Source organism: Neopsephotus bourkii, unplaced genomic scaffold (genome assembly GCF_033783945.1).
Source record: "Neopsephotus bourkii isolate Nb327-2 ecotype Australia unplaced genomic scaffold, CSIRO-AGI_Nbou_v1 NB_1820, whole genome shotgun sequence".
In the NCBI taxonomy this organism is placed as follows: domain Eukaryota; kingdom Metazoa; phylum Chordata; class Aves; order Psittaciformes; family Psittacidae; genus Neopsephotus; species Neopsephotus bourkii.
The window spans coordinates 3157501-3183900 of NW_026902293.1; the positions used below are offsets into that span (position 1 = coordinate 3157501).

A 26400-nucleotide genomic window follows, 5' to 3' on the forward strand; every position below is an offset into this window, starting at 1 on the left:
ATGTGTATTCATTTTCCATTACAGCTAAAGACATTCATACATACTTACATATCACATCTCTGTGGAGAAGTACTTGGGGATGCCAGATTGGATATGAGCACTTGCAGCCCAGAGTGCCAACCCTGTGCTGGGTTGTATCAAAAGGAACATGGCCAGCAGGTCAAGGGAAGTGATTTTCCCCTTCCACTCTCATGGGACTCCACCTGGAGTGACGTGTCCATTCTATGATTCTATACACATATATCTATGAACATATACATAGCCTTGTTAATGCAACAGTTGATGTATTTTTATCAGGGACTCAGTTCTTTCCAGACTTTTGTGCCTGATGGTAAGACATATTAAAAGATTATGTTCTGCACAAAGGGAAAGGTAGGGCAAAATTACCTCTACCTTTAACCACTTATTCAGGATCTGAAAGACCTTCCTGGTGTTTTCTTGTGTTTCTCTTTCCCTGATGACATTTAAATCTGCATCCCCCTTTCTGGGGAAGAAGGGGGAGGAAGGGGAAGTGGCATCTACAGTCTACGTCAGAGAAATGGAGGAGTGAAAAGCGGACACTCTTCTGTTGACACAATTTCTAAAACTGAAATACAGTGAACTGGGAAGAAGGAGGTGAAATATGGTATAAACCAGCTCTGAACTGCCGGGAGCCAGCAGACTGACCAGGTGGCATTGCCCCCTGACTGTGGAGCATCCTCTCAAATACTGAGCAAAAGCTTTCTAGCTATTGGGCAGGACTGTCCTGGCCTTCAGGGTAGTGTGTACCTATGGGGCTACACTGGACCACTTAGTGACTCTCCATGTAAGAATCCTTTTCCTGAATCCTTTCTAAGGCAGCCAATTCCTGCTTTGCTCTGCTGACTGTGGCTTTAGTGAAGAGCTGTATCTTCTGTTAAGAATGGAATAGAGTACCTGACCACCTAAAGGGAAGGACCAAGAGAGGGCAGCTATAACATAGCATTTATCCATCCCTACTTCACATGAGGAATAGATATACCATTAATACTCTAAGAAATTAGGATATAAACATGTAAAAATAAATTAGGAATATAATATGTGTATGTGGGAAAAAAAAAGGCAGGGGAACCCTTTAGTTTCCTATTAACATGAAAAGTCTTTCTGTCGGATGTCGTTCTATCTTATTTTTCCCTGGAGCTGTACAGGACAAAACAGCTTTGATACCTGTGGTGCCCACTGTATCAAACAGCATGCATACATATCTCACCCAGATCGCCCTGACATAGCTCTGGGAGGAGCAAAATACAGTCTCTGTGCAAACACTGTTCCTCCCTCTGACTTGGATATTTCTTCCCTTTCTATAGGGGCAATGGGAAGACTACCCCAAACCATCAGCTCCAGGCCAGTTCTCTTCCCTTCCATTTGGATCATGCAGGGGACTGGGCAGCTGCATTCGTTACCCTTAACATTTATCAGGCCTCGGGAAGGCTACAAAAGTGACGAGGCTTTCTGCAACAGAGCCCCAAATCATATTCTGTATTGTGACTAGGAAGAAATTTCAAATAAACAATATAATTTTATACTATGCCGTGCATGGCCCGCAAATTACAGGAGGAGGAATTACACGAAGAATTCATCTCCAAGATTCCAATTATAGGTGTGGGGAGAAAACAATATGTTTGCGAGAATTTGAAATGCAGAGCAGTTGGCATAGTTTTATTTTAAAATGATAAATATTTTCAGATCGAAGTGTAATTAGTAGTGAAAATGTCATGTAGTTTTACTATGCATGTTTGTTAATATGGCTACTATAACTCATTTAGGAGATGCCTGCAGTGCAGAGTCCTGTACTACATATATCATAAGCAAAAATACAGTACTTACACGTACATATAAAATGTACACAGAGACAACATTGCCAAACAGCCTTTTGGGACAGTTTAAAAGAATATCATTAATTTTTACTGTATACTTACACTTCTGGCTCAGCTCCAGCACTGGCTTTCTGTGAAAATCATTTCAAGTATAGAATTATGCTATTTGCTTGCAGCAACATCACAGGAACAGTAGTGAGCCATATGTTGCTACTTAGCAACTTGGTCTGTAAGTCCCAAAGCATGTACCGATTTGAAAATTGAACAGAAAAGATAATTGTTGAGGCATGCTGTGAGGCAACTTGTCTTGGATTATGAAACTATGCAGATGTTTGATGTTATACAGCAAAAAGAATAAAACTATATTTTTCCTGTCCGATGGCTGAGCTTTTATTTATGTTAGCCTAAAGGGGATAAATTGATTAAACCCCTTAAAATAATATAAGGTGATGTTTTTCTGGAAATGAACATTTTGCAGTAAACAGAAAGAACTGAAGTGCATGTCAGCATGCATCAGGACCCCAAAAATACTGCTTGTATAGTCACATAATCCTGAAGACAGTCTAATGCAAACCCCCCAGTCTTTGGTGGTGCAGACCATGACGGTCTACCAACCTACTTACCAAATAAGTTGTGTCAGATTCTGAAATTAGAAAATGATGCTTATGTCTGACTCAGTGAGCATGACCAGTCAGAGCTAGAATAAAAGTTTCTGATAGAACCATGCATCTCATAACATGTGGGATTCATATTTTAGTTAACAGATGTGCTTCCGTCAAGGAAAGTGGAGAAATGAATTCACTCCTCAGTCTGTCAAGACTCAAACACTCATCTCTGATCTTGCCAAGTTACTGAGGGTGGAAAGGAGCCTGCACTCCTCTTGCTGAGGTCAAGCAACTGCAAGGCTCATGAGAACAGATGCAAAATGGACACAGGAGACAACTCCATGGACAAAGTGACTAAACTTTCATCTGGGAGAGAACATTTTCTCATCTCTTTTACAGGATTACTTGTTTTATATCCAGTAACAGTGAAAGAAAAATGAACAAACTTGAAAACATGGACCAGAAAATACAGTCACATCCTTTCCTCTTCCTATCCCCCCCCCCCCTTAAACTGTAAAACATTGCATGTTTTCTTTTCAGAGCAGTGAATATCATATTCTTTCTAGTTTTAAAAAGCAGTTTGGATGTTGAAACAGCAGTTAGTTCACCAATTTTGGGTGACCACCAAATGTTTATGCCTGAGATAAGAACAACATGCTATTACAGTCGGTAAAGACCTCACCAGTACTTTCAGTGGAGAGCTGCTTATTTCCTTTGAGGAATGATTAGCACCTATCTACATCAGGGACAACAGGTTCAGGAAAGCTTCTCTTACAGTCTCAGCTTCTCGCTGAAACAAGAGAGAGGCAGGCTTCCAACACACCCTGCCTTCCTGCTCCTAGTGCATTTTTTTTTGTCCCCTTTTAAAAAAAAAATAATCATTATTATCACAGGCTTTCACATCTATTCACTTAGAAACCCACTGCAATGGTGTGAGTGCCAGGAGATAATCACAGCAAGGGCCAGGAGGGTTCGGTAGCCCAATGCTGACAGACACAGGCGCAGGGGGCTATTAGACCCATGTGCATTTGACAGAATACTGTACCTGTCAATGGAGCTTGCCAGATCCCCCAGCACAAGACAAAGTTTTGACACCTGCCTCTGGGGTTTAAACCCCACCTGGAAGTCAGACCTCCAAGAGCTGGTTTTGCCATGGCAAAGTATTAAGTTTGTAAGCCCTTTCTTGGTTCCAGCCCCTAGTAAGAAGTCAGGGTTTTCTGTCATCTTTGAATTTGGAAATGTCACATTTGATAGATTTTTTTCCTTGAAGACAAAATCATTTGCACTTAAAATATCTGGGCCTGGATCTTTAAAGGTACTTTAATCACCTTACTTCCACTGAAACCAGTGAGTGTTAGATGCATAAATATCTCAGAGGATCTGGGCCTTGTTAGCACATGTAGAAACCACATAAAAGATTAAAACTTATACTCTTAATTTTTCAATATGCCATTTAAATTATTTAAACTACATGCATACACAGTACAAAAATATCAACAGAAGAAAAATAATTCTGATGTATAATGTAGACTTGCAATTCTTTATTCAAAACTATTTAAGACAGACATAATGATTCTCTGAAAGGTAGCAGCTGCCTTATAACAGCAATCATTCACAGAGTTTGTATTTCTACTGTTTCAAACAAATTCAATTAGCCCTTGCACTTCAAAACCCTTAAGGCATAAATGAGATGATACTAGGCTGCTTTAATCTAATAGTAATACTAAAACTTGTCAGTACAGTTTTGGGATTAATGGTTAGAGAAAAATTAATAATACAATTTTTCATTTTTTAATCAAACAGTTCTATTCTAAACTACCTCTGCATCTTGGAGGGTTCCTAGCTGAATAAGTTCAATCACACACAAACCCTAACCACAAAGTACAGTTGGTCTCTAAAGGTATTTCAGAAGAACTTCAACAGAAGTCTGAGAAGCAACTCGGTGGAACATTTTAAAGATGTTCTTTTTGATTGAACAATGCAGCTCATCTCACAAAACATCCTGCTTCCCTGCCCCCAAATGAACCTGTATACCTGAAAATCTCTGTTTCATGAAGACATTTATCTTTGAATGTACTGTCACTTCCCAAAGCTCTTGATTCCTAAATTAAATTCTGCTCATCTACACACATTTACTACGCATGCAAACTTATTTCCCACCTAATGAGAGCTCTTAACATAATCCTACTGGTCCCGTCAAAGAGGGGTGTATCAGACTAGCCACTCCTGTATCTGCGTTACTGCGTGACCTAGACCCCAAGTCTGATTATTCAGGGCAATTTTTGACATGACCTAATGGATCTGCACCACTATCACCATCACTTATTAATGTGAATTAAACAACCAAAACATGTGAAGTAAATGAAAATTTCTCTCCTACATACAGATGTAGCTACAGGGACACAAAATTTTTCAGGACTATTTTTGCTTTATCAGAAGTAATTAAAAGATTTCATTCTTTCATTCTTAGAAATCTATAATATCTTAGGGCTCAAGTGGAAAGGTGGAAGATTTTTAAATACATACTTTGTATCAGAATTTAGTGTTCCCCAAAAGGAAAGGACTCAAAAATACCTGTCAAGAATCTACATAGCATTAAACCTTTTGGGCTGCAAGCTACAGAAGACATTGCCTTAACCCCACTGCTAATCATGTAACACTGGCAACATTCCTCAGCCATTTGATTAGTGTTAAAAATGCAGTTCTTCAGCTACAACTGGCCTATGAATTATAATTAATGCTATTTGTGACATGTGTAGCTTATAATGATTAACTTGTCTGCAGTCAGAGAAACAAATAACGTGCACCTGTAAAGCCTTTAATTCCTGAAGGTAAAACAACTGTTTAGAAAAGATCATGCTGGCAAAACAGCTGCTTGCATTCTGGAGAGGAAACAAGGTAGTATCTTTCAACAAACGCCAACTCCGGTGTTTTATCAGCTCTATCTCATTAACTGGAAACAAGGCTTAAATGCTTTGTTTATAAATTATGATTATTCCTGATTGCAGCAGTTACTGATAGTGCCACTCATTTGCAATGCAACTCTTTGAATTTGTTTAATTACAATTTGAAACAAGGCAGAGAAGATTAATTAACCCACCTGGCTGGCTGGCACATAGTCCTGGCTCGGCTCTGTCATACTCATATACATGTTTTCACTGTCAAACTGAAAAAGAAATAATAGTAAACATTTAGCAAACTTGAATATTTTTCAGCATTGACTAAAAAAAACAGTAGCCATAAAATAATATTACAGCCTGGATTTAGAGACTTGTAATTGCATGTGTGCATCTTGTCTTTGATGTTCCTGTTGTCATCCTTATTGACCCTGTATGTCAGTGATTTGGAGTAATTAGCGCTCTAGTAATTACAGCTAGCGAGCAAGAAATGAATGGTTTCCTTTCATCCGCAATCTGTTTTAAAACAAAATGGCTCATTTTGTGCACCATGTATACATATTGCTGTTGGTTGTAATGAAGTACTAAGTGAATTGCACAGTTACTGAGAAAATGAAGATGAGACTAGAAAATGCGCTAAAATGCATCTTAATGGATTCCAACTTCAGCTTCTGAACAGAACAAGAGTTGAAATTTCAAAACCAATTAAAACCCCTCCTACTGAAATGTTCCCATATCAGAAAGTAAGAAAGACATTTCCAGACGGCTTTCAAACATCTGAATTCATGAAACACTACATACCTCCTGACCGTATGGCGCAAGAGGATAGTTTGCTTGATGTGTGAATAAAATAAACATTCATAATCAGAACTGCAAAAATACCCTTCCATAAATGATAAATACCATTCGTGGAAACATATAAAAAGTTTTTTTTTTTTTTTTCTTTCTTTCTTTTCTCCTCTCAGCTGCAGTTAAGAAGTAACAGAAATATGATAGAAAAGAGTTGGTTAAAATCTGAAGGTTCAGTTGAGGAAAACTGCCAGAACTGAAGCCTCATCCTGTACCGACAAAAAGAAGTATAAAACTACTGATTTCTTATGTAATCTGGAAAACATCCTCACAGAACTCTTGTCACACCCGCTCAAGTGGCAGTGCCAACAGGGCAACTATAGTCCCAGTGTCTACTCAGGAGGTACGGAAAAATCTTTTCAAACCTTTCAAGTAGAAATGAGCAACAGCAGGAATCCCCATCCCCAGTTGTCAACCTCAAATTTCCAGCTGTTACGAGGTCTGTTTGAAATAACTTTCACCTGACCCCTCCTGTGAATGCTTAGAGTGACATGTTTTGGATACGAGCCATGATTTTTGATGACATGGCAGCTTTTTAAAAAGCCCCACTACTGAGCTTGCTCTGCTCCTACAGAAGGTGGCAATGAAATACCCCATGGACATTGCTCCTATCTGTGCTGAGCTCACGATATTCTACCTGCAAGGTGCAGTATATTCAACTAGACCAAGGTGGCAAAGTCAAACTGTGCATTTGGCAGATAGCTCTACCAATTTTTGCTGAGGTGGCTGAAAAGGTTTCGGCTTCCAGCTGTTCATCCTCTTTCCCTGCCAGGGGCTACAAGGCTTGTAACAGCATTAGTAGAAATGAACAACTGCCAGCTCCACGCACAACAGTTGATGGTCTTCCTTTCCTGGCCAGAGCTACTTAATAGATCGTCACAACCTATCTGTCAGAAGTCCTAGTTTCATGGGAGGGAAAGGATTATGTCACGGGCACAGATCTGCCATAAGGAACAGAGTATTTCCGAAGTTTGATGGAATAGAGGTAGCTGGATTAGGTCATAAAAATATGGATTGATGGGTTTTCCTTTATTGTTTCTTGTTTATACTTGTCATTTCTTTCGCTTTCTCATTCAAGAATACTCCTACTTATTAGCATTCAAAGTAGAGATTGGAGAGAATCTTTTAGCATCTGGATTGTTTGCACACTGGAAAAAATGCATTGTTCTTTCTGCTCAGACGGACAGGTGAAATTCTGAAGAGAGATTTCACAGCCTGCGGTTGGAAACCAAGCACTCCACACAAGGCCTACAGGAGCTCAACTTATTCAGCTTGTCAGACGAAAGGCTGAAAGGTGCCTTGATCACTGTGATTGGTACTTACAACCTGGAAAGATGTCTGATAGCAAGATGTCAGCCTTCCTGACAGTGGTATAATGAGATCTAGTGTTGAGAAATGGGAGTTAAAGAAATTCAGTCCTGAATTAAGATACAAGTTCCTACTTTGGAAGGTAATTAAGCATTATGTCAACAGCAAACTCCTCATTTCTCAGACATTTTAAAATGAAATTAGATAACTTTTCCAGAAAAGACACATCCCGTATCATATTTATATGAAATCCTATGAACTGGATAGCTACACTGGCTGGTTATGGTAGTTCTGTCTCCCCTGCAAACCATGATTCCTTAAGTCTCCTATTTTGAATTTCCCTTATTATCTTCATATATTTGCTGCACTACATTGCAAACACTACTATAATTGAAAAAGTATGTTGCATGTGTTTAGGTGCAATGAACATAAAGAAATTTCTTTCCTTTTCTGCATACTAGATACAGTCTAGATACAATCAATGGTTATTTCAATTTGTTTTGTTTTCCATAAAACCCGAACCTGTGATTTAAGAATCTTTATGAAGTATACTAGTCTTCCAGTTAAGTCCCTCTTTTGGATGTTTGGTCATCTGTCCTTGCTCCCAAGCTTACAATCACCAAATCTACAATCACAGAAATATTTCCCTAAGGTATTTTTCTGTTAAACCTGGAAATTTTCATTGTTCTGTGTGTTGTTCTTGGATCACCTGCCTATGTGATATTTGTCTTGCTACTAGAGGTGCCTCCAGCACTGATTGATAGGATCTTGGATCTTAGCCTTTCCTGTTCACTGCTGTGGCCCTCTACTTAGCTTAGGAACGTCTTTGTTCTAGTATGGTCTGTGGGCTTAATGGGAGCATGTATCAGTGAAACCGAAACCCAAAAGAATACCTAAAATTACCTCATTTGGCTTGGTTGTAAATGAGAAATGACCTGCAACATTTTGGGTTGATTTGTTAGGAAATACCTCAGAAAAATATATTCATGCATAATGTCTGTAAATCCGAGTGACCTGTTAACATCTAAAAATACCTAGCAGCTGTTTATTATTTAAATTCTTCAATATTCAAACATGGAATTCAATCACTGCAATATTTAGCATCTGCTTGTTAGAAGTGTGTGTAAGATGTTGTGTAATACATTGTATGGTTCAGTAAGTTTTTAATGCAATGTGTATTTTTTTTTAATGTTTATATTTGCAGGATGCAGACTATAATGTATTATCTGACACTAACACTGTTACCATGTTAACATTTGTACTCCATCTACATCTATATAAATTATTATCTGTCCTCAGTCTAGTGCAGCGTGGTGCATGGCTTCTTGGCAGTTCCTAAGATTTCAGATGTGAGCTTAAAAACTACTCATAAACTCAAATGACAAAGCACATACACATGCACTTCCTGCAGCAGGTATTGTCAGGAGATGTCTTCTTCAAGTTCCCAATGTTTACTAAGGTGCTTATAAAAGTGAAGATATGTTATTTTTTTATATCAAAATTAAACAAAATGCTTACTTCAATGCTGTTGTTTATTCATCATCCCGTTTCCCAACTTCCCACTAAAGAAATGTGGCATACAGATGACCTATGATGACCTACACATCCCACCCCAGCCAGAAAAAAATGGTACACAAGTCTTCAATAACAAGTTTAGGGACACTGATGCAGTGCATTTTATTTGTGCCCACCTAGCCCAAATGTGACTATCCCACATCAAAACAATAATGAAAAAAATGCCAACAATTTGATCAGCTGGAAGGTCCTACTCTTGTTTGTTTCAGAAGCTTCCACAATAAGCCCCTAAACCCTCAAAACAAACATTGAATCATTTCACCTTTAATACACTGCTTTGTAACATGCAGGCTCTACAGCATGTCAACTCTCAACAACTCCCCTCCTGGACAGCATAACTCATACTACATCTACACTGAATTCAGCTTTACAAGTGAGGTGATTTATGCAAGAGCAGTTCAAACAACCTATCCCGATCAGACAGTGAGTGAAAAGATCAACAGATATGACCCAAAGATGCCTCCAACCACCATTCTTTTCTTCCAGGTTATACTCCATGCCTCCAAAATTGTCTTCTTTACTCCTCATCCACAGGTCTACAAGAAGCTTGTACTCCCTACTTTTTAAACTTCTCTGCCACACTCTGTGATTGATTTCAAGCAAAGAAATTGCACAAGCATCACTTAACCTGTGGATAATGCATTCAAACAGAACAGATGAAACACAAAGGCAGCAGTTAAATGAACTGCCTTTTATGAACCTATGTATGATGTATATATATCATATGACATTTCATCTAAAGCTTTCCCAATGTGTCTCCAAGATCCTTCAGTATCATTAGAGTCAGATTTCAAAATCTTTCATTTATTCTATTAAAAGTGAATGCTAATACAATATTCTGATGTGCGATAATAACTACTCCTGACAACATTTCTTTTCATATTAAAGTATAACTCCATGAGCAGTTTGTATGAGAGCAAACTAAGAATATGACCGCACTGCAATACGAAAAGATATATAACTAGGAGTTCGTTTTAATACATATATCCAGAATTACATCATAATCTTTATTTAAATTATTATTATAAATAAGACATACAGGCCACACTATGGCATGGCCAGTTAGAATCTCCCCTAGAATAACCCTTTGTAAGACAAGTTGTAATGGTTAGCAACCACCATGTGCAAAATACCTGAATGCTGTTACTAAAGGCAATTTTAATCATATAAGTTAGGAACATAATTACAGAAATGATGGAGAAATACTGTCTGACTGTTATTGATGCAAGAGCTGTAACAGGGGTCAGCAAATATCCAGAGTGTTAAGGCTGTCTTTATCAGGCATGGATTTACCATGGATTGTATGACATGTCCTCACAGGCTACTTTCTTCTACATCAAGTCACTCTGTTGTTGAGAGAAGTCAGAGTTTATTTTGCTCCTTTTCCACACAGAGTTTTTAACTTCCGATGGACTTGTGTATTTCCTTTCTCTTTGCATGGGTGTACATGCATGTGCCTGAAGTTCTGCAGGCATATTTGTATTAGACAAAGGAAAAAAAAATCAAGCACATGGATCTTTTGAGCTTCTTTTAGTTCATACGGAAGTGTAGCACAGTATAACAGTACTACACCTCATCTAACTGCAGTGTAGGTAGGGGAGCATGATGAATACTAGCCCATACGGCTTCTTATGCCACAAAAAGCTTAGGGCTGATGTATGGAGTGGAAGCAACTTTGGACACTGTTTTGTGCACAAATTTATTTCAGCAGCGATATCCTGAAATTAGGAGATTAAATGAGAAGAAGCAGAAGGAAAGATGATCAAATTGCTGAAAGTTGCTGTATTTAGTAAGTTCTGCTTCTGGGTAAAGCTACTTGGACTCGATATCCCACTTTCTTCAAAGGATGTTACAGATCTTCAAAGCCTGTCTTATTAAGCACATAATCTGAATACAAATTTCTCCCATCTTAGATTGGAACTGGAATTAATTTTAAATTTAAACTTAACTATACCTTTTAACCATAGTTTACGCTGCTCTGATGACACCTCAGCACAATTCTTACATTTCATTTTAAGAAAATGTTGCAATAACATTGTGTAAAAAGAGTATTTGTTTCTAGTAATTTAATGATTTTAGTGCTTACAGCTTATAGATGCCATTTGTAACTTACGTTATCTAAAAGCCGCTAATCCTGAAAAAGCTTTAAAACTAGGCAATTGTCTTTATTTTAAACTAAATGCCAAGAGTGGGCATTGTCTTGGGTTGCTTGATGACAAAGGAATATTTTATTTTACTCAAAGCTGCTGAAATATGACTAAAATAATGATGGGATACAGCGTAAATCATCAAATAGCTATGCTAAAGAAACAGTTGATCTTGTTACAACAACCATTAAAGGTAAAACCAGAGATGCTCTGTAAACATTATTAGATGATGGAAAATCCCTTTCTTGACACGGTTTGGCTGAGCAGTATTTCTATATTTAATTGAAATTCCATTTTGTCTCCTGAACTCCATTTTGTATGCTGTACGGAACATGTTTAAATTTGCCCAAGACAGGTTACAGTAATGCATTCCAGACAGCCATCCTTCCTGGGAAAGGGGCTTGACACCTTGCTGAAGGACTATCACAGGAAAATTGTCAAAACACAATCTAGTACTATCAACTTTGATTGTGTCTGTTCTTCTCCCTCCTTCTAGGATTGTTTTTCAAAAGAGGGGAATACTGAAATAGTATGAAATTGGGTAAAAATGCCTGGATGGAGTACCATGGCAAAAAGAAATGAAATTTCATTGCAGAGCTGGATGTCCCTGCATGGTCAAAAGAAGGTGTATTCTGCAGACTGGCAGACACAGAGAAGTCCTGTCCTGCCTGGAACGCTAAAAGCCCTCCAGGTCACAGAAAGTTTGATGTGCTAATCATTACAAAGGAGATGGCATGTATAATTAGTGCTATTAATTTTAATTAATTTTCAGGAGTACTTTTCTTATATGTTGTCCAAAAAGTAAACCAGGAAAAGAGGGTAAAATATGTTTAATTAGTCCAAGTATGGTGATGTGTGGGCTAGACATACTGGAGTTGGGAATGAATCTGCCCCAGTCTCAGCGGTTCCCCAGAGAGTGGGACTGGGCCACAAGGTGGGTGAGCACTGGCAGCAAGCCCCAGGGTGGGAAGTGAGGGTGCTGCTTCATAAGGAAATGCTGGCAGACAATTCCTATACTTGGAAAGAGCCAGAAACAGTGACGTTCCCTCTCCCCACAGCACCCAACAGACTGAAACATTCAGTGCTTGGACCAAAATGCAATAGAGTTGAAGACTAGGACTGCACTGAGTCATTTCTACAGCCTGGCTTTCAAAGATAATATGTTTTGAAGATACTGTGCTTGATTCTCCTAGAATAAGACCATTTTTGTCTCATTTTCCATTTATAACACATACTATTGCCTCAAAAAGTATAGGCAGTGCTGTCAAAATTTTGTCTCAGATTTTTATGCCTATGCCATAAATATCCAACCATTGCATTTCCCAAGCTCTCTCACTACCTATTGCTCTCATTGCAAGAAAGGGGAGGAACCACAGGGTTTGCTGATTACATTCTTGAAGGTGGCAAGCTGGCTGAATATCTAAATATACACTGGTAGTTAAAACCTGAATGATGGCACTACAGCATTTGTGTTTTTCCTGCACTTAATAGAGGTTAATGTGGAACTGGAGAGGAGGTGAAGGGGAGTGTTTAGCTTCCCGCTTGGAGCCTGCATGTGTCAATGCCTGACAGAGCCTTGAAGTTGTTAGTCTGCATGCAGAGCTCTAGCTGAATGAGGTTACAGTGCTGAGCACAGCGGGCTAATAGAAGTAGGATCAGACTGATAGGAGGAGTGGCAGAGTCCAAGCACAGCAGAGTATATCAAAGACAGCCCAGGGGAGAGTGAGTACTGTATTAGTCCTTTGTGTACATTTAAATGGAAGACAGTGAGCATGCAGAGATGAACTCTGAACTCTCTCAGCTAGGCTCCTGCTCCTTTTAACCCTGGGTGTGTAAATAACGTAAAATAAAAAAAACCCAAACCAATGCGCTGTAATCTGGACTCCTATGCTAAACTGTCGTTTGCATATTGAACACTTATTACATAAACATATTGAGATCAAAGTGGCAAGTGCTTTTGTTATTATTTTACTTAATCCATGCTAATTCATAGATGTAGCCACACACTGGGAAAATTGGGTGATAAGGAAGATTTAAACACCTATGATTAGACCTTTCTTTTTCTGCCCACAGTAGCTGAGAAAATCTGTATAACCTGGTAGACTTATAATATTTTCAAACCCCAACACACCTGGTCAGTTTCATGACAACGTCTGATCCTGCATCATGAAAAGTGAAGGGAATAGTGCCATTGCCTTTTGGTCAGGAAATAGATCGGGTAGAATGGTAAGGTAATAGGGCTTTTCTTTGAGTTTCAGAGCAATTTTTGTCTATGTTAATCACTGTCTCATAATTTGAAATGGTAGATTATGTAATAAAGCATAGGAAAGCTTAAAAAAAGGATCTACAGAGATCAGACAGATGACTGAAAAAGCATTTTTTTATATCCATGAGCAGAGTCCCCTGTGTTGCAGTATGGCAGAAGAGAGGCTCCATGGACCTTAGTGAATGAGGTTTGCAAAACTAGAACAAAACCATTCCCTTGCATGACTACGGCAGGAGCTGTGTGCAGAGACCCATGGACAGAATTTGACCCACATGTTACTTACAGAGTGAATGGGGTATATATAACTCCTGTAGAAAAGTGCATCTGCTTCTACACAGCAGAATCTTAGAAATAAAATGGGCCAGAACAACATTAACAACAAATGCACAAACAAAATAAAGTCCACTAATACTCCCCTGACAGAAGGTCTTGAGATGTAAGCTGAATGTTAACAATTGCCAGGTAACTAGGAAACCTTGCCTAAATACTCCTGTGACACATCCCAAACCATGGCATACTTATAAATCCATGGTATACTTAGGAATCCAATTTTAAAAAGTTATTGAAAGGCTTGATCACCTAAGACCTAAGCATTCAAGACCAATGCAGCAGGGCACTTGAGCACATGGATAACATGCATTAAAATTATTCCACTGGAGGGGGTAACTGTGAGAGTATATAAAATCAAGCACCCACTCAAATATGTGGTATGATAGGACTTGAGCTCAGAAATTTACAGGAAGAGGCATAAAATACTGAACTATGTGCCAAACTCAAATGAGACAAATAACCTTAAATTTCTGGTAAACCAAATTATTTAGCACAGTCTGATGGGATCTCATTAGGCATAACTAATTCAGACCTGGAGCGAGTGATAAGAAAAACAACTCACAAAGATTTAGCTACACAGAGACATCTGTTAAATGACAAGGGTGTTGTAGGGCTGATACACAATTGCAGTTTACCAAAACAGCTACCATAGCACTCACATGGACAATCCTAATTTAATCCACAGTTCCTCTGGTATATGAGGGGCTCCATTAATATCATGCAGAATGTCTTCGCAGCCTGCATCAGACGAGAAGCTGAAGCCCCATTCATGTTCAAAAGAGGAATTTGAAGCAACACGATTTTTTACATGAACAGTTGCAACAAAGATTTAAAAGCTTGACAAGGCTCGTAGCTTGACTTACTCCTTTGCTAGAATGGTTTATAGATCAAGCTGAGATACACTGGCAGGGCAATATAGAGAAGTCTCCAGTATTCTATCACAAAATATTTCAAGAGTAGATGTGGTTAGAAATGTTAAAAATATTACTCAAAAGCAGATGGGGAAAAGTTGTTTTACTTTTTTTTCCTTATCAACTTCAGTGAAGATGTGTCTTTGATGTAATGAAATTACTCATCGATTCTCAAAAATTCTGTTTTCTTTCTACAACTTTTAAGATAAAATTTGACCTTCAAGTTCATTTTATGACTAAATTATTCCATGCTGTTTTCATCTTTTGCTTCTGTTTTGTCAAGTAGGGTTTCTAAAAGCCTTCTTTTGGTAGAGTCTGAAACAGTGTTTCCTTTACAAATTTAATGTATTTTTCTTTTAAGAGAAGAAATGTCTGTGGAAATATATTTCCATTTTTAATCAGTTTTGAAGGTAAAGAGCTAAAATATAAAGTTACAGTTATACCTACCACAGTCTTGCTAAGGCCTTTAAAGACAAAAATATTCCACATCCTCCTCCCTCCTACTTGAAGGTGCTACCCTCAGTGGTGGCTGCTGCTTTTCCTGTCAATACCCTCGGAATTTATTACTGTTGTACATTCCTCACAGCAAATCAGATAGCAAAAGTTACTCAAACCTGGCATTATCAACACCGTGGCTGTTGTCTTTCCAAGAGGCCATGCATATCAGCATGAAGCAATCACATTAGCACTGGAAGGCAGACCCCTGGACAGACAAATCCATCCCCTGAATAATAGCAGAATATGTTTCACACAGCATCTGTGGAAGCTTACTGTCAACTCCTTCCTTGGATACAACTCCATCAATTGTGTTTCCATGCATTTTCCCCTTTTGTTTCAAACTCTTCAAAAATTCTGCTTTTTTATCTCAAGACCTTTTTCTGTTCTTCCAGTCTGCTGAGACTAATGATGCCTACCTTTTAACGCTCTGAACACACTTAAGACAGATACTCTGTCTTCTTTTTCAGGAAACCTATTTTAAATTCCTTTAACCTTCTCTGACAACATACTTTTTTTCCAAATATTTCTTCATTTGTAACTACTTGAGTGCTTCCATTTACTGATGTCCTTTTCACCATCTTATGTGCTGTCCAAAATGAACATATTATTCTAGCTAGATATGGACAAATCTGAACAGGTTATCTATTCCCACAGTTCATCTAGAGTATGGGTATGTACCAACCTCTTCCTCCCTGCACATTTTATTTAGAAAATGCTTTGTTTTTCACCAGTCATTAATAAATGAAACCTCTGAAAGCTTCTCCTGACCTATACAGTACCATGGAAAATTGCTGGATAATTAGGGTAGATAACATGATCTGTGACAAATGGTATCTATGTTCCATGGCTTTTGGCTCAAGTAAGAGCTGTATCTGTTTTCAAAGAAGGATTTCCTTAAACATTTTAGATGAAAAAAGACACCTTTAGACTCATCGAATCGTAGAATAGTTAGGGTTGGAAGGGACCTTAAGATCATCTAGTTCCAAACCCCTGTCATGTGCAGGGACAACTCACACTAAACCGTATCACCCAAGGCCCTGTCTAACCTGGCCTTGAACACCACCAGGGATAGAGCATTCACAGCTTCCCTTGGGCAACCCATTCCAGTGCTAACCACCCTAACAGTAAAGAACTTCTTCCTTATATCCAATCTAAACTTACCCTGTTTAAATTTTAACCCATTACCCCTTGTCCTATCACTACAGTCTCTAATGAAGAGTCACTCCCCAGCATCCCTATAGCCCCCTTTCAGACACTGCTTCAGATGCTGCTATGAGGACTTCACGCACCCTTCTCTTCTCCAGGATGAACAGCCCCAACTTTCTCAGCCGATCTTCATATGGGAGGTGCTCCAGTCCCCTGATCATTCTCATGGCCCTCCTCTGGACTTGTTCCAACAGTTCCATGTCCTTTTTATCTTGAAGACACCAGAACTGCACACAATTCTCCAGGTCAGGTCTCACCAGAGCAGAGTAGAGGGGCGGGATCACCTCCTTCGACCTGCTGGTCATGCTCCTTTTGATGCAGCCCAGGATACGGTTGGTTTTCTGGGCTGCGAGTGCACACTGAAGCCGGCTCTTGTTAAGTTTCTCATTGACCAGCACCCCCAAGTCCTTCTCTGCAGAGATGCTCTGAATCTCTTCTCTGCCCAACCTGTAGCTGTGCCTGGGATTGCTCTGGCCCAGGTGTAGGACCTTGCACTTGGCATGGTTAAACTTCATGAGGTTGGCATCAGCCCACCTCACAAGCGTGTCAATGTCCCTCTGGATGGCATTCCTTCCCTCCAGCGTATCAACCGAACCACACAGCTTGGTGTCATGGGCAAACTTGCTGAGGGTGCACTCAATCCCACTGTCCATGTCAGCGATGAAGATGTTGAACAAGACCAGTCCCAACACCGATCCCTGAGGGACACCACTCGTTACTGATCTCCAGCTGGACATTGAACCATTGACCACAACTCTTTGTGTGAGGCCATCCAGACAGTTCTTTATCCACTGAGTGGTCCATTCATCAAATTGATGTCTCTCCAATTTAAAGACAAGGATGCTGTGTGGGACAGTTTCAAACGCTTTGCACAAGTCCAGGAAGGTGACATCAACTGCTCTACCCCTGTCTGTCAGTTCCATAGCCCCATCACAGAAGGCCACCAAATTGGTCAGGCAGGATTTCCCCTTAGTGAAGCCACGCTGGCTGTCACCAAGCACCTTCTTGTTTTTCATGTGCCTTAGCATGCCTTCCAGGAGAATCTGCTCAAAGATTTTGCCAGGCACAGAGGTGAGACTGACTGGTCTGTAATTCCCTGGGTCATCCATTTTCCCATTCTTGACAATGGGGGTTATATTTCCCTTTTTCCAGTTGTCGGGAACTTCACCTGACTGCCATGATTTTTCAAATATGATGGACAGTAGCTTAGCAACTTCATTCGCCAGCTCCTTCAGGACCCACAGATGGATTTCATCAGGTCCCATGGACAAGGGGTAATGGGTTTAAACTTAAACAGGGGAAGCTTAGATTGGATATAAGGAAGAAATTCTTTCCTGTTAGGCTGGTGAGGCACTGGAACAGGTTGCCCAGGGATGTTGTGAATGCTCCATCCCTGGCAGTGTTCAAGGCCAGGTTGGACGAGGACTTGGCTGATACGGTTTAGAGCGAGGTGACCCTGCCCATGGCAGGGGGTTTGGAACTTGATGATCTTAAGGTCCTTTCCAACCTTAACTATTCTATGATTCTATGACTTGTGTACGTTCAGGTTCTTAAGATGGTCTCAAACCAGACTGTATCCTACAGTGGGCCTAGAGTCTTCATTCTCAAAGTCCCTGCTTCTGCCTTCCAAGACTTGGGTGGTGTGGTCAGAGCATTTGCCAGTGAAGACCGAGGCAAAGAAGTCATTCAGAACCTCAGCCTTCTCCAAATCCAGGGTAGCCAGTTCTCCTGATAGCTTCTGGAGGGAGCCTATGTTGTCCCTAGTCTGTGTTTTATTCGCTACGTACCTATAGAATCCCTTCCTGTTATCCTTAACATCCCTAGCCAAGTTTAATTCTAACTGGGCCTTTTGCAGAAGAATATGGCAGTTCAAGCACACAGCAGCTCTGTGGGAAAACCTGGTTCAGTCCTACTCTGCCATTCCCTCACAAACCAGTTGCGCAACACAGCCACAGACTGGAGATAGTCTTCCCATATCATTTATCTGTGGCTGTTAACTTTCCAAAAAAACTTGAAGTTGTACACTTGAATTCATCTTTCACGCATCTAGCTGAGTGCTCTCCCTCACACAACATTATTTTCTGGTATTGGTCTTTCCAGATTTGAATGGAAATCATATCCTGGCCCTGAGAAATTCTTCTTAAGGAAGAACGTAAAGAAACCTACTAATTGTGTTTCTGTCAAATGAATATTGGCTATAGTATGTCACTTCAAAATTTCCAGCCTTCTGTACTTCTGAAGTCCCCAAATGCAGCAAAAAAAGCTGAGCTCTGTTATTCTGGAAAGGGCCCTGCAGACACCTGAGGAAGTGCTTCATTTTCACTACTTACCAAGAAAGGATCCCTGGTGCAGGCTCCTTGTTGGTCAGCCATGCTATGATTCACTACCAGTCATCTCTGACATAATAGATACCCATAGGGATGCAGGTACTCTGCACTCTATGGCTAGAAGAGTTTCAGACAAGGTAGTCACAGGCTCCCCTCACCTTGGCTGGCATTAAACTACAAGTCCTAGCAAAGTGGTTGTCAGCATTTTTGAACTGGACCATGACACCACTGTAAAAACAAACCCCTTGAAATACAGAAGTGCTGCTTTTTTAAAATATATAATATTATGATTCACATAGTGTAGCCTGTGCTTCAGTGCACTGACATAGAAGCAAAACTTCGTATTTGCTAATCTTCCTATAATTATAACAATCTATGTTATAACGACTTTTAACGAGCTAACATAATTTGTAAATAAATGTAAAATATAACAATGTGATTAAAGCTTGATGGAGCTGTTCTTCTGCTTTTATGACATAAAAATGACTTCTTAATAGTTTTTGATGTTTCATTTTCCCCACAGCATCACAATATCTGCTTCTGTTTTACCCAATTGTACAATAATTGTTGTTTAACTTCAGCAAGCTCATAGCCTAGTCAGACTCTTTAGCCATTTGCTTAATCAGTGAAAGTACTCCATAGCCGTAAAGTCAGGGAAAAAATGTCTTATAATTTTAGTGCCCCATATTATATTCTCTCACCTCTCTGTATAAACCACTGAATTATTAATATACTGTCCTCCAGATTTGATAAAATCTGTGATGAAAATTATCATAATCTTCTATGCCTAAAGACCATTAAATGAGTGCACATTAAACTTGAAATAAATGGCTTGAATAATTTTTGTTTTAAAATGTTCCTTGTGCTTGAAAGACTGAAGTGCATATTACCAATTTTAAAAGTTACAGAACAACCCACTGAGAACTACAGCTTCAACGGTCATATCTAGGATTAAATCTCTATTGTACACACTCAGAGTAAACTTTCTTCACTTGATCAAGCTCATTCCTAAACTAACCTTTCCCAATCTACAATAATTAATCCTATGCTTATTAGGTAAAAATAAATAAATATAAAATAAATAATTAGGGTGCAGAGAATCAAGTGGGCAAATCATGCTTTGATTTGCAGATACACAACCACAGCAGAAATACAACAGCTGCATAAACATTACCAAAACCATATTTGGCTCCTTCCCTCCCACATTAAAAGGCACACAAAGCAACAGTTGAAATAATCATATGTTTGCTGATGCAGTGAAATATACTTGAATGCAATTCAGAATGAAACACCTATTCACAGATGGGGCCTGCACCAGGGTACTGGTCTGTGTCTATGCTGGTTTAATCCAATTAATTTCAAGATTAACATTGAGTAGATCATCCATTGATCAGGACCAGGAAATTAAGCTTTACTTGAGGTCCAGTTTCCTTTTTTTCTCATTTTTAGGGAAACCATTAAATGGGCTCATGCATGCAACATATAGTCTTGCTTGGTGTCAGCAACAATCTGTTTTGTGGCAGTCTTCTAAGAGAAGTATTAACAGCTTCCAAGGTTTTGTAGAGGCTCCAACTCTTAATAACTGAATTCACAAATAACCAGTCATACAGTATCACTGCTTCGTTCTGTGCTTTGCAGTTCTTGCAATACTCCCAACTTTCCCTTATGTCAGCACCTATAAGTCAAAAGTTCAGAAATAATAACAAAGTATAAAACTGTGCTGTCATTAGATTCATGTTTTGATAGAAAATTAATTTGGTGTTTTATTCATCCATTTCAAATAGTAACTACTGTGTTGGAAAGTACAAGGTGATTAATTTTCCAATATGTTCAGATCATATTAGTAATACACAACAGAAGTGTTTTGACATATCTAATAGTTTTACTCATAATCAAGATTCTTCAGTTCAGAAGTTCTTTTAGCTGTGTGAGCCCTTACAAGCTAAAATAGTCAGAACACTGATTTAAAAGCTGAGGAAGGATTTTATGCACTACAGTGCATTGCATCACTGCAGATCTTTTGTTAACAGAAAGAGTAAGGTGAATTATATATCTGATTTTATTTCTTACTGTTAAACACAGCTCACTGGAAATGTATAACTAGCTCCTTTTAAGACTACAAAGGAAAAGCAATGTCGTATTATGCTGCAGCAAGTAATTTGGTTCCTTAGACAGGATTAGGCAACAGATTTATCAAGCAGCCTCTAAGGAAAGCAGAGTTCAAGTCTAGGCTCATCAATAATACATAAATAAACGGAACAATTAGGTACAAAGTGGCTATCTTGTTAGATAACTTATTAACCAATAAATGATATACTCACTGCAGACAGCGTAAAAAGGAAAGATACGTAAAAATAGGAAAAGAAGCCCTGAAAAGAGAGAGGATTATAATGTGGTCTTTAGTGTTTTTGTGGACCTGGTAATTCTCTACGACTCTCCAGCCCAAGCTGAGAGCTATGATGTCTAGGCAAAGGTGGTTCAGCCACGTTTCTCTACCAGGAATCACTTGGCATATTTTTTCTGGGAGCTGAACACCAATTTATGCCTTTGCTGTTTACTCAGCGCTCTGAGGAAGAATATATTCCACTTTTCCAGTAAACAGCTACTGCATCAACTTCAACTGTTTAATAGGTAAGTTTTACATAAACAAACCGTCATCCCCAGTGTGTAATGTCACTTTTGGGCATTGCTATAATACAGTCCAACTACTGAGATGCACCAGTTCCTAGGAAACAGTAGATGAACGCACTCAGGCTTATATCTGGCTTACACAACAACATCTTTAAAGGTAAATCTATGTTAGTAAATGTCAAAATATGAGACATTTAGTCCTTCTTTGCTAACTACCAACAAACTCAAATTTGGTTTTCTTTTCTCTGCTGGCCTGCATTTTTCAGACAGAAAACAAGACTGGGGTAGGAAGGCTGTTGCTGTTTTTCTTTCAGCCTAGCAAAACAAAAACCATTTCATTTAGGATCAAGAAGCAAGCAAGCAAACTTAGTCCAAATAAAATCTTTTCACATACATGTATTTACCTCAGCTCAGAAATTATGAGCATCTGAAGTACAGATTTCAGGATTTAATTCAGAATTAAAAAAATATTTACCTAATATGATGTTTCTTCATGCTCAAGTACTCCAAAGTGCTTTGCAAATATTGACTAAATTCTGCCCTTAACCTGCGTCCAGCACCCCTTGACTCCAGCAGCTATTTTGAGGCTGCAAAAGACTTCAGGCCTTACATGCTTTGCTGATGGAAATGGAAATTACTAATGAAACACAGCCACTTCTGTAATGAAAAGGGGCATCGCTCAGAATACCTTCTAGTGCAGCATAAAATCAGGAATTTATCATTGTGTGCTGCTTTCGGCTGGGATAGACTTAAGTTTCTTATTAGAAGCTGGTGCAGTGCTTTGTTCTGGCTTTAGTCTGAGAACAATGCTGATAACACACCAATGTTTTAGTTGTTGCTGAGTAGCACTTACCCTAATCTGTCTTTCATGCTTTAACAGTGAGGAGGGGCACAAAGAGCTGGGAGTGAACAGAGACAGGACACCTGACCCAAACTGGCCAAAGGGGTATTCCACATCATAGCACGTCATGCCCAGTATAGAAACTGGGGGAAGCTGTCCAGGATGGACTTACCACTGCTTGGGTTGGGGCGGGCATTGGTCAGTGGGTTGTGAGCACCTGTAATGTGCATCACTTGTGTTTATGGGGTATTATTCCTCTATTATTGTTGTTGTTTTTCGTTGTTGTTATTGTACTTTATTTATTAAACTGTTCTTATATCAACATGTGGGTTTTACCTTCTTTCCAACCCTCCATGGGAGGGGTGGGAGTGAGCAAGCAGCGCTTACTCTGGGGTTAAAGCATGTTGGGGTTAAACCACATTAGTTGCTGTCTGGGGTTAAACCATGACACCTTGCCAGATGGACAAGCATGTGGATGCACTGAAGAAGTCTGCAGGGACTTCACTGCATGGTAATCACACCTCAGTTAAACAAGAAGGGGAATTTTTAAGACTGTCATTTTACTCTAGTCATAATCTAGTAAACAGTCCTTTCACCTTGTATCTGAGTACCTTTAAAAAATGCACATTTATGTCCTATTCAAAGACAGGAAGAACCTTAAGAGTAATGTTGTCCTGCCACTTACATGGTAATCTACTTCTCAGGCCCAGAAAATCACCCCTATGGCTTCCTGAACCCAATACCATGTTGATGCTGGGCCTCCCCAAAGTACGCAGATGACAGTTAAGGCAAGCACAGTACCTGCAGAAAGACTAGAGTACAGTCTGGATTAAAGCAGGAAGTAGACGTGGGTGGGAAAGAAAGACTGCATCTTGCCTGTGGAGATAAACGAAAAGATTTCAACAGAGGAAAGATGGGTGTCAAAGCAGAACTTCCAACTGGGAAAGCAGGTTTCCATCTAGACCGTTTATATGATCTATGTTTTCCCACTAACTGTACAGGGACTCTCGGACAAATGTGTAAAACTTAAAATGAGTAAATGTTATGAGCCCTAACGATTGCACACCATGAAATGAATGGGATGGTATGAAGGGTGCAGTACCTCTCTCCAGAACCTCTCTGCTGTCCATACCCGAGGAGCTGAAATGGCACCACTGAGGCAAAGGGAAGCTGCAGCAGATGCCCCATTCTCTGCTTCTGAAGGGCAGTGGCAAGGATTATGAAAAAGCCCAGGGATGGCTTTGCCTGCGGTGTTAAAGGTTTCCTTGCCTGAGAGAAACAGTTTTGCACATGTGACAATTTTCCCAAGGTAAGAAATAATAAAGAATGGGTTAGACTGTGGGGTATGGACAAGGCTTTTTATATAGCGCTACCTGCAGAATCAAACTGGAAAAAGCAGTCAGGAAGGGCCTTCTTGGTGAAGAATTTCCATGGCTGCAGTGAATCTACAGACAGGCTGATGGCACTCCAGCATGAAATTATTGCACCTATGCCCACAAATGTAACATGTTATTTATTGGTGCAGACTGTGGGTGAAAGAAGAAACAATTTAGCAAAATGCTCAAGAAGCAAAATAGAGTTCTGAATTGTTACAGGATAATTTGTACCCAATTTATGAGTTTTTGCAGAGCCATGAGATGCCTTGACCTGTTTCGTATAAAACTTGGTTGAAAATATGTTTCTTGGAGTGAAGTATGGAAGTGAAGTGATAAAAATGTGATTAAGGTGTGCTAGTGATTTTATTTTGGCAACTTTATGCTGTGCTTTTGAGTTTCAGTACATATATAATGTTTGGTTCTTTTTTAGTTGATTGTCAGTTGAAGTTGCTACATATACAAGCATTAATAAACTCAGAGACAATAAAAGCAGTCTAAAACTACATGCTATAATCTCTCTCTTTAAAAATAACTGTAGGAAGTCATAACGTATAGTTTATAATTATGATATCCAAAGAATTTCTGTTCAGTCAAGCCAAAGGAAATTGCTTATTATGGAACGAAGAATGCGATAAAACGAAAATTGGGCACTGGCCCTGAAGCTCAAAAAACAGAGTAAATCACATATTTCCTCAAGCAGAAAGGGAGTCTCATTTTTCAGACAGGAAAAAACTCTCTCACAATAATGTTAAAACACAGAAGTCCAATTACCTAATCAGAAGATACAGATTAAAAGTGAACAAAATCAGTTTCAACCCCCCCCTAGACTGTAAACAACTTTCCTTAGAGCCCTTGCAACGATAAGCCTAAAGTAACTGTGGGAATCACTTCCTAATTCGAAACATGGACCCCTCATTTTTACGCAGAAAATTCACCCCAGAATACTGCTTTAATTAATACAGTTGGCATAACACAAGATGCTTTTCAAAGTTTCTTGTCTGTATGTGCCTACCTTCATGGGGTTATAGTAAACAAAGGCTCAGTGGAGGCAAAAAATTAAAATCTGAGTATAGCTATCACTTTAATATCTGTATATGTGAAAATACTTTATCCTCTAACAAAGAATTAATCCACAAAAACCTTCAGTAAACATTTCCTTGTACTACTCACATTTATGAAAGTGATTTCTTGAGCCTTAAGGAGAGTTAATACACTCTCAGGCTACAATCAATGAGAACAGCATGATTTACACAATCTATGTTCTTTGTCAAATTTAACCAGTGTATCACTTGGTAAGATCTTTTCACTGACAGGAGCTTACTGTATGACGGAGATGCTGGAATACTCCTTACACTGGTTGTATCTGGCATACCATGCTGTGTCTGTACAATGATAAAAGGAAAACTCACAGGGCAACCTCAGGATGCCCATTTCTGCCGCTCAAGCTAGTGGATGTGGCTCACTGAAGGTATGTAACAGTTGTTTGCAGAAGTAAAATGAAAGTAAAGCAGAATTTGACAAGTACAGGTTACATCAGAATCATGTTACCCGAGTCCCAGAAAATTCCATAAATTTAGTCTCCCAGGTCTTTACAATTAAATGACAATTACAGCTGATTGACTAGTTCCTGCCCGTTAGCACTCTGCACCTATAGATGAAGATTACTACAGTAAGCACAGTGGATCTAATGACTGACAAAGTTTCCTGATTTTAAAATGTCTATTTAAAGAATCAGAGTATTTCACTGAGCTCATCCATTTTCCACCTCTGCCAGGAAAAAACACTTTAAGTCCATCCAGTTTATATTTTTCAGGATCACCTTCTGCAAGCACAAACCACTGCCACCTGTCTGTGCCAGCTTGCATCCCGAGTCTTTAAACTACAAGGAAAACCATGCAAACAGAGAAGGCACATCCTTGGAAGGTCATGTGATGGCAAAGAACTGATTTTTCCCTGTTGCCCCAGAACATACAAAATTACTTATGTAAGAAAACAATATTGTTGTGAAAAACTTTAAGTTGTTAAAACATGTTCTTTATCAAAAAGATTCATTTGGAAATTACATTATTTCATGTTGAGCAGATAACAAACAAGTACTAATGACTTTGCAGTTAGTGAATTACAATAATGTAATTGATTATAGAGTTTTCACACTAATCATAAGGAAACACTGTGTTAATATCTAACTATTCTGCAGTTTGTTTGTTACCTCTTTAACCAAACTTAAAGGCTGCCATGAAGGCTGCATGTGCATTTTTGGTCACTCAGCTCTCCATCAGATCCAGCAATATATTCTTATGTTCCACACTTGCTCCAATATTCAGATAAAAATAGAAGTCAAGCACTGAGTACCCTTTAGGTAGAAGAAAGTTCCAAGTAGGAGATAGATAGCTTAGAAATCATTGCAAACATAGGTACTAAAGAGATAAAATACATCTTATCATTTTAAGCAAAATTTTCTAAGGTAGGGATGAGGGCTTGTTAGAGGGGAGATGAAATTCTTCCTCTTCCAATTTGGTTAACATTTTCAAAAGAAAGCCACAGGAAATGCTTACGTTTGGCATCTGCACAATAGGAATTGAGGTGTCTGCAACAGCACTTACCCTTGTATGAACCATTACAAAAGGGTAAGTAGAGTAAAAGAGTGAGGAATTATTGTGTGATTTTATGGTGGGGACTGAGAATTATTTTGCTTAACATATCTAAGCCATTTGTTTCAACCAGTTTGTCCTTAACTGGACTTGCTATTTCATTCCTCAGTGGAAAGTGTGTAACTATTTCCTTGGAAAACTAATTTT

General features: G+C 39.1%; 1 protein-coding gene across 2 annotated transcripts in view; it reads right to left on the minus strand.

Annotated features, from left to right (window-relative positions):
* TOX (thymocyte selection associated high mobility group box) overlaps positions 1-26400 on the minus strand; it is a 225010-nt gene that overhangs the window by 104721 nt on the left and 93889 nt on the right. For both annotated transcript variants that reach the window (XM_061342956.1, XM_061342957.1), the window contains exon 2: positions 5541-5606. In XM_061342956.1, the coding sequence (XP_061198940.1) occupies positions 5541-5606 (66 nt within the window). The remainder of the gene's footprint in view (positions 1-5540; positions 5607-26400) is intronic.